The following is a 17919-nucleotide window of genomic DNA, read 5'->3' as shown; positions in this document are numbered from 1 at the left end:
AAAAAAGTTTCATATAATGGGTCAAAATTTAGAATGGATCTGACTACTCATTAGCATCGCTAGGAGAGAAAAAACAGAGCATTCAGGAGTAAAGTATAAACATTTTCAGCGGCACATGTCTCAAATTTTATATCAAATGCACCCTTTCACAGGAAGCTACTATGAAAGGTGTTCCTTTCACAGGAAACTACTATGAAAACAAACCAAGAAAAAAGATGACACAAAAAAATAGAAAAGAAAATCTGAAAGGAGATTCCAGGTTAAAAACTGTACAACCAGGTCTTGAGAAAAATCAGCTTACACTGGAGCAAGTCAAAAGACATGGGAGTGATGTCACCAGGAAGATGAAATTGACAGAATCACTAATTTAGCTGAATGTACCAAAAGAATATTTAGACATGTGAAGAAGAGTCTGGGGTTAAATTAATTATAAATACATTAATGATAACACAGAAAACTGGGCACGGAAGTAAAACAACTCAAGAGAAAAAATGATTTATGAACGAAAACTAGCCATTGTACACTTGCATGATTTACCTGTGAACAGAAATTACATGGTCGTAAAGATATAAAAACTGAAGACTGATCTAAGTATGAAACAGCTTGATTAGGATGATGGAGGTATGGAAAGAGACAGTGTGTATATCATGGGGAGTATGAGGGAAGGAGGATGAAAGAGAATTAAATCTTTACCCTTCACACTAAGTAATCAGGAGGAAATCAAGGTGCAAGGGAATAAGTTGGTTATTTAGAAAAACATGGACGTAAATACCATAAGAAAGAGCTAAAGAGATGAAATTGGTTTTCTCTGAGGGGAATGAAAAACAGACGGGGCAGGGTGGCCAGAATGCTTTTAAACATAAACCCAACCCAAACTCCCACCCCCCAACCAAATTCCAAAAATACAAAGTGGATAGGGAACTAGACACAAGACTAAGTCCTCAGTCATAATCAGAAATATCTGGAGGTTGAACAGAAGAGAGAATGGGTAGAGTTGACCTAGATGTCCCAAAGTTATTGCTGACCAAGGCAATGGACAGAAAAGGGTATTAAGAGAACACAGAAGCAGGTCAGGTTTGAAGACAGCAATATCACAGGATCTTAACACCCCATTTTAGGTTTCCCTACATCTTAAATCTGAACCCTCTTATTCATTTTGTACACAACCTCCAAATTATATTTTCCCAAACATCAATTCCCAACTGGGACAGTACCCACCCCCATGCAGTGAGAAATGAACAGGAAATGAACAGAAATGAACATGTTTGACTGTTACAGTGGCTTTGGAGGGAATATTACTGGCTATTACTGGGTTGGCCAAAAAGTTCCTTTGGTTTTTAAGTAAACATAAAAGATACATTTTCCATTTTCACCAAGAACTTTACTGAACAACATATTAGCCATTTTGGGCTTTTTTGTTTGCGGTACGCGGGCCTCTCACTGTCGTGGCCTCTCCCGTTACGGAGCACAGGCTCCAGACGCGCAGGCCCAGCGGCCATGGCTCATGGGCCCAGCCACTCCGTGGCATGTGGGACCTTCCCGGACTGGGGCACGAACCCATGTCCCCTGCATCAGCAGGCAGACTCTCAACCACTGCAACACCTGGGAAGCCCTCACCATTTTGTTCCACTACCTTCTGCCGTATTTCAGGCAACTTCATAATTCCATCCTACCAAAAGGTTTTATCTTTTTGAGCAAAGAACTGTTCCAGGTGCCTTTTACAGTCTTCCAGGGAATTAAAATTTTTTCCATTAAGAGAATTTTGTAAAGACTGAAATAAATGGAAATCCAAAGGTGCATTGTCTCGTGAATATGGCAGATGAATCAGAACTTCCCAGCCAAGCTGTAACGGTTTTTGCCTGGTCATCAAAAAAACATGTGGTCTTGCATTATCCTGATGGAAGATTATGTGTTTTCCGTTGAGTAATTCTGGATGTTTTTTCTCGAGTGCTGCTTAGAGCTGGTCTAATTGGGAGCAGTACTTGTTGGAAGTAATCATTTGGTTTTCCAGAAGAAGCTCATAATAGAGGACTCCCTTCCAATCCCACCTTATACACAACATCATCTTCTTTGGATGAAGACCAGCCTTTGGTGTGGTTGGTGGTGGTTCATTTCACTTGCCCCACGATCTCTTCCGTTCCACATTATTGTACAGTATCCACTTTTCATTTGCCCATCACAATTCGTCTTAAAAACTGAAAGTTTTCATTACATTTAAGTAGAGAATCGCATTTGAAAATATAGTCAAGAAGGTTTTCTTCGCTTAACTTACATGGAACCCAAACGTCAAAGCAATTAACATAAGCAAGCTTGTGCAAATGATTTTCAACCCTTGACTTGGATCTGGATTTTGCATATATCGGCTATCTCCCTTGTGATATAACGTTAATTGTCCTCAATTAAGGTCTCAATTCGATTGCTATCAACTTCAACTGGTCTACCTGACCGTGGAGCATCATCCAGAGAGAAATCTTCAGCATGAAACTTCACAAGCCACTTCTGACATGTTAGATCAGTCACAGCCCCTTCTCCATATACTGCACAAATCCCTTTCTGCATTTCAGTTGCAGTTTTGCCTTTCTTGAAATAATACAGTATAATAGGCCAAAAATGTTGCTTTCTTCCATCTTCAATATTAAAAGGGCTACAGAAATATTCACCAATTTTGATAATTTTTTTTTAATGCACACCGATACAACAGCTGTCACAATACAATCTAACAAAACTGTTTTGAATGAAGTTAAAGACAACTAAGTGCTACTAGAGCCATCTTATGGAAAAAACTGAATGAACCTTTGGCCAACCCAATACATGGTCTTAAAGTCAGAAGTGTTTCCATCAAGAAGAAAACAGGCCAGTGAGTAATTAACCTTTGCCCTCAAATCATATTTGCTCATGTTTGGCTGTCAGTGTTGTCCCTGTAGACTCTGAAAGTTCATGGATACTGAATCTGTCAGTTTCTGTACTTCACCCTTCCAATCCTTCTGTTGCTGGCACCACACTCCTGCTGATTTTCCCTTGGTTCCCACATCTCTGGCTTCCTTCATTTGATTTCCCAGGAAATCTAATGAATTTGCTGTTAAGCATTTTCTTTACAACAATAATTGCGGGAAATTAATCATTGCTGGTATCTCAAGGAAGAGCACAAAGAATTCAAGAAATAAGGACAGAATACCAGAGCCAGTGAGTAGAAGAGAGGAATTCACAAGATTAAAGATGATTTAAATGATTCAAGACTGTATTAAACATGATTACTGGCTGTGGCCCATCTTGAGTTTAGCCACAGAAGACAATGGAAGAGGAAATCATGCTAAGCCAGCAGAACCCGGGCTCACCAGGCCACGGCCACAGCAGGAAGCCCCGGCACAGCCTGCCCAGCCCGGGTTCCAATGCTTCTCTGTTGTGCCACTCCTGCTGCTCTCCCAGAACGAGGTTCCTGTTGTACCCACCCTGTACTTCTCTCTGCCACTCTACCTGTCTGGCTGGTTGTACGTGGATAACTTATCTTTAATTATAGATCACCAGACCATGAAGAACCACCACGTCTGATTAGAAACAAGGATCCTAGACTTCCATTAATATACTAGAAGAATGACAAGAGGGGTGACAGAATATTTTTGAAGATGAATGGATGGAAAGAAAGGTGTGACTGGATGATGCCTAACCAGAGAGGTAGATGGAGGTGGACAGTGCTGCCTACCCAGCCGTTCTGCTGCCCTTTTCCTGGCTGGCAGAAACCTGATCTTATTTCCTACTTCCATTTGTAAGGCCATGTGCTGCAGTTAGGAAAATGGGACCCACTTCCATACCCCTGCCGAGAGTGAAGCATGATATAGCTGAGCCGACAGTGATGACCCTGTTTCCCTCACCAGAGTCTTCTTTACACAGGGATATGTGATAAAAATCTAGCCTGCTCAACATGGTAAGTTTGCTGGGGTTTCTTGAAAGAGATTTTAATGCCTAATTAAAAGGACCATGTGGAAAGAAACAGTCTTTCTTATTCCACTGCCCACTGGTATATCTGCAGGTGTTGGCTGGAACTGTAAGAGGCATCTGGTGACCATGAGGGGAGGAAATCTGAGAAATACTGACCTAGTTAGAATGGCGAGGCAGAGATAGACGTTTGGGGATTTAGTAAGTCAAGCAGTCCCACATCAGGACATTTTGTGATGTGTGGTAATAAATCACTTCTGCCTAAATAGTTTGATTTAGGACTAATCAAAAATTGCAGCTGAAACCATCCTAATAATACAAAGATTAACTGTTGATTTATCCTGCCACACTTATGATGGAATACATAGTTGCTTAGGGAAATATATCTGACAGTAACATCAGGATGAACTCACAGTATAAAAAGAGTAAAAGGTATAAATTTGGCTAATAAGTAGAATAAGCAAGAAATGAAATAATGGAATTCCCTGGTGGTCCAGTGGTTAGGACACCATGCTTTCACTAACAAGGGACCGGGTTCAATCCCTGGTCAGGGAACTAAGATTCCATAAGCCGTGTGGTATACCCAATAAAAAAAAGAAAAACAATATTGGGAATGATCTCATTCCTAATGAGAAGGAGGTGGGAATTGAGAAGATGGAGGCCTTAAAAGACTTATTTTTGAAGGACCAAAATAGTAACAGATTATAGCAAGACTAGTGATGAGAACTGCATAAAAAGGATATTTAGGCTCACGCCCCAGTGCCAGGAAGAACCAGGAGCACAGCAGAACTAACAACCAGGAAGGTGAGAAGAAGTTATCATACAGCTATGGGGCAGCAGAAGAGACATTCCAATTCCAGTTTCTGAAAAATGAGACAAGGGAGTGGCCCATGCAGGGAAGATGCCCGGTGGAACAATCAAACCCAGTACCAAAGGGCAGATGAAAGAGGGATGGGGCTGTCAGTCACCAATACAGAAAGAAAAAGCGTAAATCTTCAGAGTGGAAGTCTTTTAAAACTTACAATATACGAGGAAAGTGGGGAATATAAGAAAGACCCCTTTGGACTCAGAGGAAAGAGCATGCGAGGGCAGTAAAGCATGAGGAGAATAAGCACTGTGTCGTGCAGTGTGAGAGTGGGTTCCATGGGGTTCACTTGGGTAAGGCGTGGGGGAAAGGCTTCAGGCGGGAGAAATGGTATTATCAAATGATGCAGGAATACACTCAGAAAGAACAGTGATGACAAAGCCATTAGGAAGGAGAAGCAGAAAGGGTAGAATCTCCTAACACGTAGGTTTCAAGGAGAAGGAAATTGGAACTGTGTTGAATATGAATGTAAGTAATTTTAGAAAAATAGAAAAAAAGTAGAAGGGGTGTGAAAGTCACATGAAAAGAGGTAAAGAGGAAAAGCTTGCTTAAATGCGTAATGAAATGCATCTATCACCACGGGAAAGTAAGAAGGAAGCTGAGAATGCCACAGAGGAGATTAACTAAGAGACAATGGTTACAAATGACCCAAAAGTACAAACACAAAGGGAACATCACGTCAGAACTCACCAATTCTAAGGAGGAAAAGATCTAAATGTTCTGACGACTCACCCATATGGCCCTCACTTGGAATTTGCATCATCCACAGCTCTTCTTGTTCCAACTGGAAAATGATATTCGGTTTGGTGTGTTGATACCCTGTGAATAGAAAATTACAGACAACCTGGCCCAAAACTGCCTAGGACCATGGGATTCAGCAGAATGGGGAAGACTCGGTTTAGAGGCGGCGTGATCAAGCTGCCCTTTTGCACTTTGGCAAAATGAACATCATTCAACCAGCAGATTTTGATGCCAAAGGGAGAATAAGAAAATCTGGCCTCTAAATATAAGCCGCAAATCACCAAGCATTTTACGAAAGTGCCCCAGCTTTCAGCACCCAAGAAGGGGAAGCCTGGAGATGACACACACTCCTTTCAGGGAAGTGGTACTTACCCAGGGACACCAGGTTGCTGTAGTTCTCCAACATCACACTCCTGTACAGGTGTTTCTGAGCTGGGTCCAGCAGCTGCCACTCCTCCCAGGTAAAGTCCACAAACACATCCATGAATGACAATGGTCCCTGAAACAGCATATCTCCATTCAACTGCAAATCATTTTACTGAGTTTGTAGTAAACAAAAGGCTGCTAAGCGTGTCCATTATTTACATTGTACTTTGGGAGAAAAGCAAACGTTTACTGAAAATATCCCATCAATATGCATTAAATCAGTTAACCTGTCTTTCAGCATATAAGAATACCATGTGCCAGGTATTCAACTAGGAGCAGGTAATATAAAATGGATGAAAGACAGAAGTGTTCAGCATTGCAGAGAACAGCAAAGATTAAACCCATAAAAATGTAACAGGCAGTCAAAGATGCTATGAGAAAAGAACATGGGCACAAAGGGGGAAGCAAGCAATGCTGCTTGAATGCACCAGGAGGTACCACTGAAGAGAAGACGTTAAAATTTCGTGAAATAAAAAAGGCAAGAGCTGTAAGTAGCAACCACGGTGTGGGGCGACAGATCTGAACATGAAGATACACCGATGGTAAATCAGCATATGAGAAGATGCTCAACATCATATATCATTAGGGAATTGCAAATTAAAACAGTGAGACACCATTACACATCTAGAATGGCTAAGATTTTCAAAAATGGACACCAAATTTGAAAATGAAATTCCAAATTTGATGAAGACATGAATATAAACATCCAAGAATCTAAACTCCAAAAACAATGAACTCAAAGAAACACACATGCTCAAATTTTCAATAGACAAAGAGAGAACCCTGAAAGCATCAAGAAAGCAATGACTTGTTTCCTACAAGGGCTCCTCAGTAAGATTATAAATAGACTTCTCATCAGAACCTTTGGAGACCAAAAGGCAATAAACCCATATATTCAAAGATCTAAAAGAAAAATAAACTACCAGCCAAGAATCCTGTATCTGACAAAACTGTGCTTCAAAAGTGAGGTAGAGGGCTTCCCTGGTGGTGCCGTGGTTAAGAATCCACCTGCCAATGCAGGGGGCACGGGATTGAGCCCTGGCCCAGGAAGATCCCACATGCCATGGAGCAACTAAGCCTGTGGGCCCCAACTACTGAGCCTGCACTCTAGAACCCATGCTCTGCAACAAGAGAAGCCAGAGTAATGAGAAGCATGTGCACTGCAATGAAGAGTAGATCCCACTCGCCAGAACTAGAGAAAGCCCACATGTATCAATGAAGACCCAATGCAGCCAAAAATAAATAAATTAAGTAAGTAAAAAGTGAGGTAGAAATGAAGACATTCCCAGAAGAACAAAAGGTAGTTTGCTACCACTAGACCTGCTTGTCAAGAGATGCTCAAGGGAGTCATGTATGTGAAATAAAAGAACACTAGACAATATTTTGAAGCTGTTTGAAGAAATAAAGATCTGAATAAAGGTAAATATCTGGGTAATTATAATGGTAGTATATTTGTGCCTCTACATTTCATTCTCTACATAATTATAAGAGACAAATGCATTTGAAATAATTATTAGTTTACATTTCGGGGCACACAATGTATAAAGATGTAACTCTGAGACATCAGCAATCAAAAGGGGTGGGACAGAGCTGTAAAAGAGCATAGTGTTTGTATGTTATTGAAGTTAAGCTGGTATAAATTCAAATCAGAATGCTATAACTTTAGGAAGTTAAATGTAATCCCATGGGCACCACAAAGAAAATAGTTATAAAACTTACACAAAAAGCAAATGAGAAAGGAATTTAGACATTTCACTATAAAAATTCAACTAATCACAAAAGACAGTGATTGCAGGAACTGAAGGACCAAAAAGCTATAAGGTATAAAGAAAACAGCAAAATGACAGAAATAAATCCCTCCTTATGAGTAATTACTGTAAGTGTAAATCAGTAAAACTCTCCAGTGAAAAGACAGAGTTTGGCAAAATGGATTAAGAAACATGATTCAAATATGCTGTCTATGAGAAACTCGCTTTAGATCCAAAGACACAAACAGATCAAAAGTGAAAAAATGGATAAAGATATTCCATGCAAGTAGTAACCGAAGTAGAGCAGGGGTGGCTATACTAACATCAGACAAATCAAAAAGGTTGTAAGAGACAAAGAAGGAAATTACATATTATTAAAGTTTCAGCACAGCTAGAAGATAGAAAATTATAAACAGTTACACTTAATAACAAATCATCAAAATACATGAAACAAAAACGGACATAATTGAAGGGAGAAATAGTTTTATAATAATAGTTGGAAACTTCAATATCCCACTCCCGATAATGCATAGAACAATCAGAAAGAAAATAAGTAAGGAAACAGAATTTAAATAAACTACCTCTAACAGACATATACAGAATATTCTACCCAAAAACAAAATATACATTCTTCTCAAGTACACATGAGACATTTTCCAGGACAGACCATATGTTAGGCCACAAATTAAATCTCAATAGATTTAAAAGATAAATATCATACAAAGTATCTTCTCTGACCACATAGGATGAAGTTAAAAATCACTAAAAGCAGCAGAAAAAAAGGGAAAATTCACAAATTTGTGGGAATTAAACAACATGGTCTTAAACAACCAATGGATCAAACAAATCAAAAGGGAAATTAGTAAATACTTAGACATGAATGAAAACAAAACACAACATAAAGTTGTTGGGATGCAGCAAAAGCAGTGTTAAGGGAAAATTTTACAGTTAAAAACACATATTTAGGGGCTTCCCTGGTGGTGCAGTGGTTGAGAATCTGCCTGCTAATGCAGGGAACACGGGCTCGAGCCCTGGTCTGGGAGGATCCCACATGCCGCGGAGCAACTAGGCCCGTGAGCCACAACTACTGAGCCTGCGCGTCTGGAGCCTGTGCTCCGCAACAAGAGAGACCGCGATAGTGAGAGGCCCGTGCACCGCGATGAAGAGTGACCCCTGCTTGCCACAACTAGAGAAAGCCCTCGCACAGAAATGAAGACCCAACACAGCAAAAATAAATAAATTAATAAACTCCTACCCCCAACAACTTCAAAAAAAAAAAAAAACAAACATATTTAAAACAAGAAACATCTCAAATCAATAATCTAACTTTACAACTTAAGGAAACAGAAAAAGAACAAATTAAACACAAAGGTAGCAAAAAGAAGGAAATAAGATTAGAATACAAACAAAATAGAAACTAGAAAAACAATAGGAAAAAAATCAATGAAACCAGAGCTTAGTTCTTTGAAAAGATAAACAAATTTTGATAAAGCTTCAGGTAGCTAGACTGAGGAAAAAAAAAAAAAAGAGAGAAGACTAGAATTACTAAAATCAAGAATGAAAGTGGGGAAATTAGTACTGATTCTACAAAAATAAAAATGATTATTGGAAAGTACTATGAACAATTGTATGTCAACAAATTGGATAACTTAGTTGAAAGGAATGAATTCCATTTGTGTTTCTATTAAGATCAAATCACAAAGAAATAGGAAATCTGAACAGATCTATAACTAGTAAGGAGATTGGGTCTGTAATCAAAAATCTTCCCCCAAAAAAGAAAAGCCCAGGCTTCACTGGTGAATTTTAACAAATATTTAAAGAAGTAATAACATCAATCTTTCTCAAGCTTTTCCAAAACCTAGAGGAGGGAACACTTCCTAAGGCTCTGATACCAAATCCAGACAAAGCCACTGTAAGAAAACTACAAACTAATATTCCTCATGAACATAGATGCAAAAATCTTCAAAATAATAGCAAATCAAATTCAACAGCTTATTAAAAAGATCATACACCATGACCAATGGGATTTATTTTCGGAATGCAAGGATGGTTCAACATTTGAAAATTGCTCAATGCAATACATCACACTAACAGAATGAAGTTAAAAAAATGATTATCTCGATGCAGATTACCTCAATTGAAGGATCTGACAAAATTCAACACTCTTTCATGATCAAAACACTCAACAAAGTAGAAATAGAAGGAAAGTACTTCAACATAATAAAACCCACATCTTAAAAACACACAGTGAACATCATACTCAATGATGAAAGACTAAAAGCTTTTCTTCTAAGATCAGGAATGAGGCAAGAATGCCTGCTTTCAAGACTTCCCTCGTGGTCCAGTGGTTAAGAATCTGCCTTCCAATGAAGGGGACGTGGGTTCAATCCCTGTTCAGGGAACTAAGATCCTGCATGCTGCAGGGTAACTAAGCCCACACACTCTAGAGTCCATGCACCACAGCTAGAGAGAAGGCTGCACGCCACAATGAAAGATCCCACGTGCTGCAACTAAGACTCGATGCAGCCAAATAAATATTTTTTTTTTAAAAAAGGAATGCTTTCTTTCTCCACTTCTATTCAACATAGTGCTTCAAGTTCTTGCCCGAGCCATTGGGCAAGAAAAAGATATAAAAGGCATCTAAATTAAAAAAGGAGTAAAATTATCTCTGTTCATGGACAATGTCTTCCTATATATAGAAAATCTTAAAGATTACACACACACACACACACAACCTAGTTAGAACAAATGAATTCAGCAAATAACAGGATACAAAGTCACACACCAAAATCAGGTGCATTTCTATACACTAACAATGACCAATCTGAAGAGCAAATTATGAAAATGATTCCATTTATAGCATCATCAAAAAGTAATAACTGAACCTAGGACGTAAATGACTTGTAGAATGAAAACTGAAAACCTTACTGAAAGAAATTAAAGAACACATAAATAAACAGAAACATACCCTATGTTCCTTAATATTAAAATGTTAACACTACCCAAAGTGATCTACATATTCAATGCAATCCCTAATAAAATTCCGACGATGTTTTTTGCAAAAATAGAAAAACCCACCCTAAAATGCATATGGAAGCTCAAGAGACCCTGAACAGCCAAAACAATCTTGAAAAAGAACAAAGCTGGAGAACTCATACTTCCTGATTTTAAAACTTACTACACAGGACTTCCCTGGTGGTGCAGTGGTTAAGAATCCTTCTTCCAATGCAGGGGATGAGGGTTCGATCCCTGGTCAGGGAACTAAGATCCAACATGCTGTGGGGCAACAAGGCCAGCACACCACATCTACTGAGCCCGCACACTCTGGAGCCTGTGCACCACAACTAGAGAGAAGCCTGTACACTGCAACTGGAGAAGACTGCATGCCGCAACAAAAAGATCCTGCATGTCACAATGAAGATCCTGCATGCCGCAACTAAGATCCAATGCAGCCAAATAAATAAATAACATTAAAAAAAAACTTACTACAAAGCTACAGTAATCAAAACAATGTGGTACTGACATAAAGGTGACAATGGAATAGAACAGAGCCCAGAAATAACCCCCTGCATATATGGTCAAATGATTTTTGGCAATGGTTCCAAGACCATTTACGGGGAAAGTCTTTCCAACAAATACTACTGGGAAAACTGGATATCCACATTAAAAAAAATGAAGTTGGACCCTCATCTAACACTATATAAAAATTAACTCAGAATGGATCAAAGACCTAAATGTAAGACCTAAAACTATATAAGAAGAAAACATAGGGCAAAAGCTTCACAATGTTAGATTTGGCAATGGTTTCTTGAAAATGACACAAAAGGTACAAGCAACAAAAGAAAAACCAACCAACTGAACTTCATGAAAATTAAAAAAAATTTTGCATCAAAACACAACATCAACATAGTAAAAAGGCAACTCCCAAAATGGGAGAAAATATCTGCAAGTCATATATCTTATAAGGGATTAATATCTAGAATATATAAAGAACTAAAACTCAACAAAAAACAACCTATTCAAAAGTAATCAAAGGACTTGAATAGACATTTCCCCAAAGAAGATATACAAATGGCCAATAAGCACATGAAGATGCTGAACATCACTAATCATAACAAAAATGCAAATCAAAACTACAATGAGGGACTTCCCTGGCAGCGCAGTGGTTAAGAATCTGCCTGCCAATGCAGGGGACACAGGTTCAAGCCCTGGGCCAGGAAGATCCCACATGGCACGGAGCAACTAAGCCTGTGCACCACAACTACTGAGCCTGTGTTCTAGAGCCCAGGAACCACAACTACTGAGCCCACGTGCCACAATTACTGAAGCCCGCGCACCTAGAGCCCACTCTCTGAAAGAGAGAGGCCACTGCAGTGAGAAGCCCGTGCACTGCAACGAGGAGTGACCCCCGCTCATCACAACTAGAGAAAGCCCATGCAGCAGCAAAGACCCAACACAGCCAAATAAATTAATTAAAAAAAAAAACTATAATGAGTTTCTGCTCACACTCATTAGGATGGCTATCAAAAACCATAAAAATAACAAAGGTTGGCGAGGATGTGGAATAATGGGAACACTTGTACACTGCTGGTTGGGGATACAACATGGTGTAGCTGCTGTGGAAAACAGTTTGGTGGCTCCTCAAAAAATTAAAAATTATTATTACCATATGGTCCAGCAATTTCCTCTCTGCGTATATCCCCAAAGGAAGTGAAAGCAGGGTCTTAAAGAGATATTTCTACATCCATGTTCATAGCAACATTAATATTCACAGTAGCTAAAACATGAAAGCAATCCAAGTGTCCATGGATGGATGAATGGATAAGCAAAATGAGGTATATACATACAACAAATTATTATTCAGCTTTAAAAAGGAAGAAAGTTTGCAGTATGCTATAACAAGGATGAACCTTGTGAACATTATGTCAAGGGAGATAAGCCAGTCACAAAAAGACAATTACTGTATGAGTCCACTTATATGAGGTAACTAGCGTAGTCAAAATCAGAGACAGAAAGTAGAGTGGCGCTTGCCAGGGGTTATGGGGAGGGGGGAATTGGGAGTTATTGTTTAATGGTATAGAGCTTCAGTTTTTCAAGAGGAAGAGTGCTGTGGAGACGGATAAGGTGGTTATGACTGCCAATGTTATGAATGTATTTAATACCACTGAATTGTCACTTAAAATGGTTAAGATGATAAAAGAAAATATGTGTGCAGAAATACGTATGCTCCAAAATACAAACAGTGGTTTAAAAAATCAAAGATCTAAAACATGGAAAGCTATAGTGTGTTCATGGATTGGAAAACTCAGTATTGTTAAGATGTAAGTTTTCCCTAATTTGACTCATAGATTCACTGTAATTCCAATCAAAATCCTAACAAGCTTTTTTGTAGCTATCCTCAAGCTCTTCTATAATTAATACAGAAAGGCAAAAAACTAGAACAGCCAGAACAATTCTGAAGAACAAAGGTGCAGCACTCCCACTAGCCCACTTTAAGACTTCCTATAAAAGCAAGAAAGCATGATACTGGTAAAAGATTAGACATAAAAATCAATGGAACAGAAAAGAGAGCCTAGAAATAGACCCATATAAGCACTGTCTCTTGAAAAAAAAATTTTTTTTTCATAAAAACACAAAAGCAATTCAATGGAGAAAGGATCACCTTTTTCAACAAAGGGTGCTGGAACCCTTGCACATCCATACACATAAAAAATGAACCTCAACACATACCCCACACTCTATACAAAAATTAACTAAAAATGGATCACAGACTTAAATGTGAAAACTAAAACTTTACAAATTCCAGAGAAAATTTTTTTTTAATTTGTGCACTTTTGTTTGGGCAATGAAATTTTAGATATGACACCAAAAGCAAAACTCATTTTAAAAAATTAAAATTCAGAAAATAAACTTTATCAAAATTAAAACATTTTGCTCTGTGAAAGTTGGTGTCATGGAAATGAAAACACAAACCAGAGACTGGGAGAAAATATTTTCAAATCACTTTTCTTATAAAGGATTTAAATCTAGAATAACAAAGAATTCTTAAAAATCCATGACAACAGATGGCCAAAGAGCACATGAAAAGATGCTCAACATCACTAATTACTAGAGAATACAAATCAAAACTGCAATGAGGTATCACCTCCCACCAGTCACAGAATGGCCATCATCAAAAAACCTATAAACAAACAACAACAAAATCTATAAACAATAAATGCTGGAGAAGATGTAGAGAAAAGGAAACCCTCCTACACTGTTGGTGGGAATGGAAATTGGTACAACCACTATGGAGAACAGTATGGAGATTCCTTAAAAAACTAAAAATAGAACTACCATATGACCCAGCAATCCCACTCCTAGGCATATACCCACAGAAAACCACAATTTGAAAAGATACATGCACCCTAATGTTCACTGCAGCACTATTTACAATAGCCAGGATGTGGAAGCAACCTATGTGTCCATCAACAGAGGAATGGATAAAGAAGATGTGGTATCTCTATGACATAAATCACAGCAATATCCTTTTTGACCCACCCCCTAGAGTAATGGAAATAAGAACGAAAATAAACAAATGGGACCTAATGAAACTTAAAAGCTTTTGCACAGCAAAGGAAACCATAAACAAGACGAAAAGACAACCCTCAGAGTGGGAGAAAATATCTGCAAACAAAGCAACTGACAAAGGATTAGTCTCCAAAATATACAAGCAGCTCATGCAGCTCAATATCAAAAAAACAAACAACGCAATCCAAAAATGGGCAGAAGACCTAAATAGACATTTCTCCAAAGAAGACATACAGCTTGCCATCAAACACATAAAAAGATGCTCAACATCACTAATCATTAGAGAAATGCAAATCAAAACCACAGTGATGTATCACCTCACACTGGTCAGAATGGCCATCATCAAAAAATCTACAAACAATAAATGCTCGAGAGGGTGTGGAGAAAAGGGAACCCTCCTGCACTGTTGGTGGGAATGTAAATTGATACAGCCACTATGGAGAACACTATGGAGGTTCCTTAAAAAACTGAAAACAGAACTACCATATGACCCAGCAATCCCACTACTGGGCATATACCCTGAGAAAACCGTAATTCAAAAAGACATATGTACCACAATGTTCACTACAGCACTACTTACAAGAGCCAGGACATGGAAGCAACCTAAATATCTACTGACAGATGAATGGATAAAGAAGATGTGGCACATATATACAATGGAATATTACTTGGCCATAAAAAGGAACAAATTGAGTTATTTGCAGTGAGGTGGATGGACCTAGACACTGTTATACAGAGTGAAGTAAGTCAGAAAGAGAAAAACAAATACCGCATGCTAACGCACATATATGGAATCTCAAAAAATGGTATCGATGAAACTAGTGGCAGGGCAGGAATAAAGACGCAGACAGAGAATGGACTTGAGGACACAGCGGGGGTAAGGGGAAGCTGGGATGAAGTGAGAGAGTAGCACTGACATATATACACTACCAAATGTAAAATGGATGGCTAGTGGGAAGCTGCTACATAGCACAGGGAGATCAGCTCGATGTTTTGTGACGACCTAGATGGGTGGGATAGGGAGGGTGGGAGGGAGGCTCAAGAGGGAGGGGATATGGGGATATATGTAAACATATAGCTGATTCACTTTGTTATACAGCAGAAACTAACACCACATTGTAAAGCAATTATACTTCAATAATGATATTTTTTTAAAAAAAAGAATAAGAAAGCATGATTTTGTAGCCCCAAATCCTGAAGAGCCGTATGTAATATCTTAATGTCATGCCCATCAAACTCAGTAAGTTTGGCTTCTGCCCTCTCAAGACAAAATAAACAAGATAAAGAATTTTAAAAAACATTTTTTTTAATGATACGGTACATATATACAATGGAATATTACTCAGCCATAAAGAACAAAATAATGCCATTTGAAGCAACACGGATGGACCCAGAGATTGTCATACTCAGTGAAGTAAGAAAGACAAATATCATATGATATTGCTTATACGTGGAATCTAAAAAAATGGTACTAATGAACTTATCTACAAAACAGAGACAGAGTCACAGATGTAGAAAACAAAGTTATGGTACCAGGGGATGGGAGGAAGGATAAACTGGGAGATTGGGATTGACATATACGCACTAGTATATATAAAATAGATAACTAATAAGAACCTACTGCACAGGGAACTCTACTTAATACTCTGTAGTGGCCCATATGTGAAAAGAATCTAAAAAAGAATGGAGGGACTTCCCTGGGGGTCCAGTAGTTAAGACTTCACCTTCTAATGCAGGGGGTGCGGATTCAATCCCCGGTTGGGGAGCTAAGATCCCACATGCCTAGGGCCAAAAAAAAAAAAAAAAAAAAAACCAAAACCTAAAACAGAAGCAATATTGTAACCAATTCAACAGACTTAAAAAAAAAATGGTCCACATCAAAAAAAAAAAAATCTTAAAAAAAAATTAAATTAAAAAGAGTAGATATATGTATAACTGATTCACTTTGCTGTACACCTGAAACTAACACAACATTGTAAATCAACTATACGCCAATAAAATTTTTGTTTAATATTAAATTTTTAAAAAATCAATGACAAGAAAACAGATACTTCACCAAAGATATAGAAAGAATAAAACACATATAGAAATATACTCAATACCACTACCTAGCCATTAGGGAAATGCAACTTAAAACTACAGTGAAATATCACCTCACATCTATCAGAATGGCAAAATTTTTAACAACTTGACAATACCAACAACTGGTCAGGATGAGGAACAGAGACGCTCATTCACTGCAAGTGGGAATGCAAAACTGCAAGGCACTCTGGAAGACAGTCTCTTACAAAGCTAAACATAGAATCGCCATACAATCCAGCAATCATGCTCCTAGGTATTTACCCAACTGATATGAAAACTCATGTCCACACAAAAACACACATGTGAGTGTTGACAGCATTCACAATCACCAAAAACTGGAAGCATCCAGATATCAAGACTTATTATAAATCAAGACAGTGTGAAACGGGCATAAGGATGGAAAAGTAGGCCAATGGAACAGAATAAAGAGTTGTGAAACCAAACTATATTTATGGACGCCTGATATATGACAAGGTGGCACCACAGAGCCATAGGTAGAGGTCAATCACTTCAGTGGCACTGGGGCAATTAGGCAACTTGATGAAAAAAATAAAGCTTGACTCCTACTAACACTAAACATAAATATTAATTCTAGATGTATTGTGAATCTACATGTGAAAGGTAAATGTGAACAAAGAAAACTGTCTTCATGAGCTCTGGATAACAAAAAACGTTCTTAGATTGGACACAAAAAACACCAGTAATAAAAGAAAAAATTTAGAAACTAAATTAAGTAAAAATTAGAAGTAGCTGTTCATCAAAAGGCAGCATTAATTAACAGAATGAAAAGGCAAGACAGGGGAAAAAAACCCAGCTTGTAAACAAACACTGAACAACAGTTAATGCTGTGCATACTGAAGTATTTAGAGGGAAGCATGCTGATGTCTAAAATATATTAAGAAATACAGCAAAAATAAGATGGGGTAAGAGATGCAGAGGGATGGAAAGATGGATAATGTGATAAAGCAAGTACAGTAAAATGTTAAAGGTAAATTCAAGGTGATGAGTATACAGATGTTCACTGCAAAATCCTTTCGATTTTGCCCTGCGTTTGAAAACTGTCATAACAAAATATTGGAGGTGAGAGAAGCACCCCAGGTAAATATGGATTTGGTATCAAGTTTGCTTTAAACTTCAATGTGCATGAATCACTGAATTTTGTTAAGATGAAAAGTCTTGATATAACAGGACTGAGGTGCGGCCTGAAACAGCATTTCTGGCACGCTTCCAGAAAATAAATAACTCCTTTCTGTCAATAAGAAACAGACAGAAAACACCCACAAAAGGTAACAAAATGTCCAAAAAGCATGCTAGCAGGAAATGCAAAGTAAGCCCATACAGAGACACCACCATACCTGAATGGCTCAAATAAAAAGAACAACAGTAATTAAGAGCTGGCAGAGAACGTGAGGCAAGTGGACACCAAGACACTGCTGACGGCCATACAAGAGGATGGTGCTTAACGAAAAATATAAGCAATACAGCAGGATACACATGCGTATACGCCACCAACATAAATTAAAAATGCATTCACACCAGAAACAATACACAGTT

The 17919-nt window shown here is 38.3% G+C and overlaps 1 protein-coding gene across 6 annotated transcripts in view; it reads right to left on the bottom strand.

Moving 5' to 3' along the window:
* LOC132595715 (zinc finger protein 140) overlaps positions 1 to 17919 on the bottom strand; it is a 113038-nt gene that overhangs the window by 13872 nt on the left and 81247 nt on the right. For all 6 annotated transcript variants that reach the window (XR_009561851.2, XM_060293296.1, XM_060293289.1 and 3 more), the window contains 2 exons: positions 5912 to 6038; positions 5531 to 5617 (listed from right to left, as the gene is read on the bottom strand). Coding sequence is in view for 5 of the 6 variants with exons in the window: in XM_060293296.1 (XP_060149279.1) it covers positions 5531 to 5617; positions 5912 to 6038 (214 nt within the window). In the remaining variant the exon portion in view is untranslated. The remainder of the gene's footprint in view (positions 1 to 5530; positions 5618 to 5911; positions 6039 to 17919) is intronic.

The sequence above is a fragment of the Globicephala melas genome, unplaced genomic scaffold (assembly GCF_963455315.2).
Source record: "Globicephala melas unplaced genomic scaffold, mGloMel1.2 SCAFFOLD_138, whole genome shotgun sequence".
NCBI classification, from domain to species: Eukaryota; Metazoa; Chordata; class Mammalia; order Artiodactyla; family Delphinidae; genus Globicephala; species Globicephala melas.
This window is presented reverse-complemented; position numbering and strand designations above follow the sequence as displayed.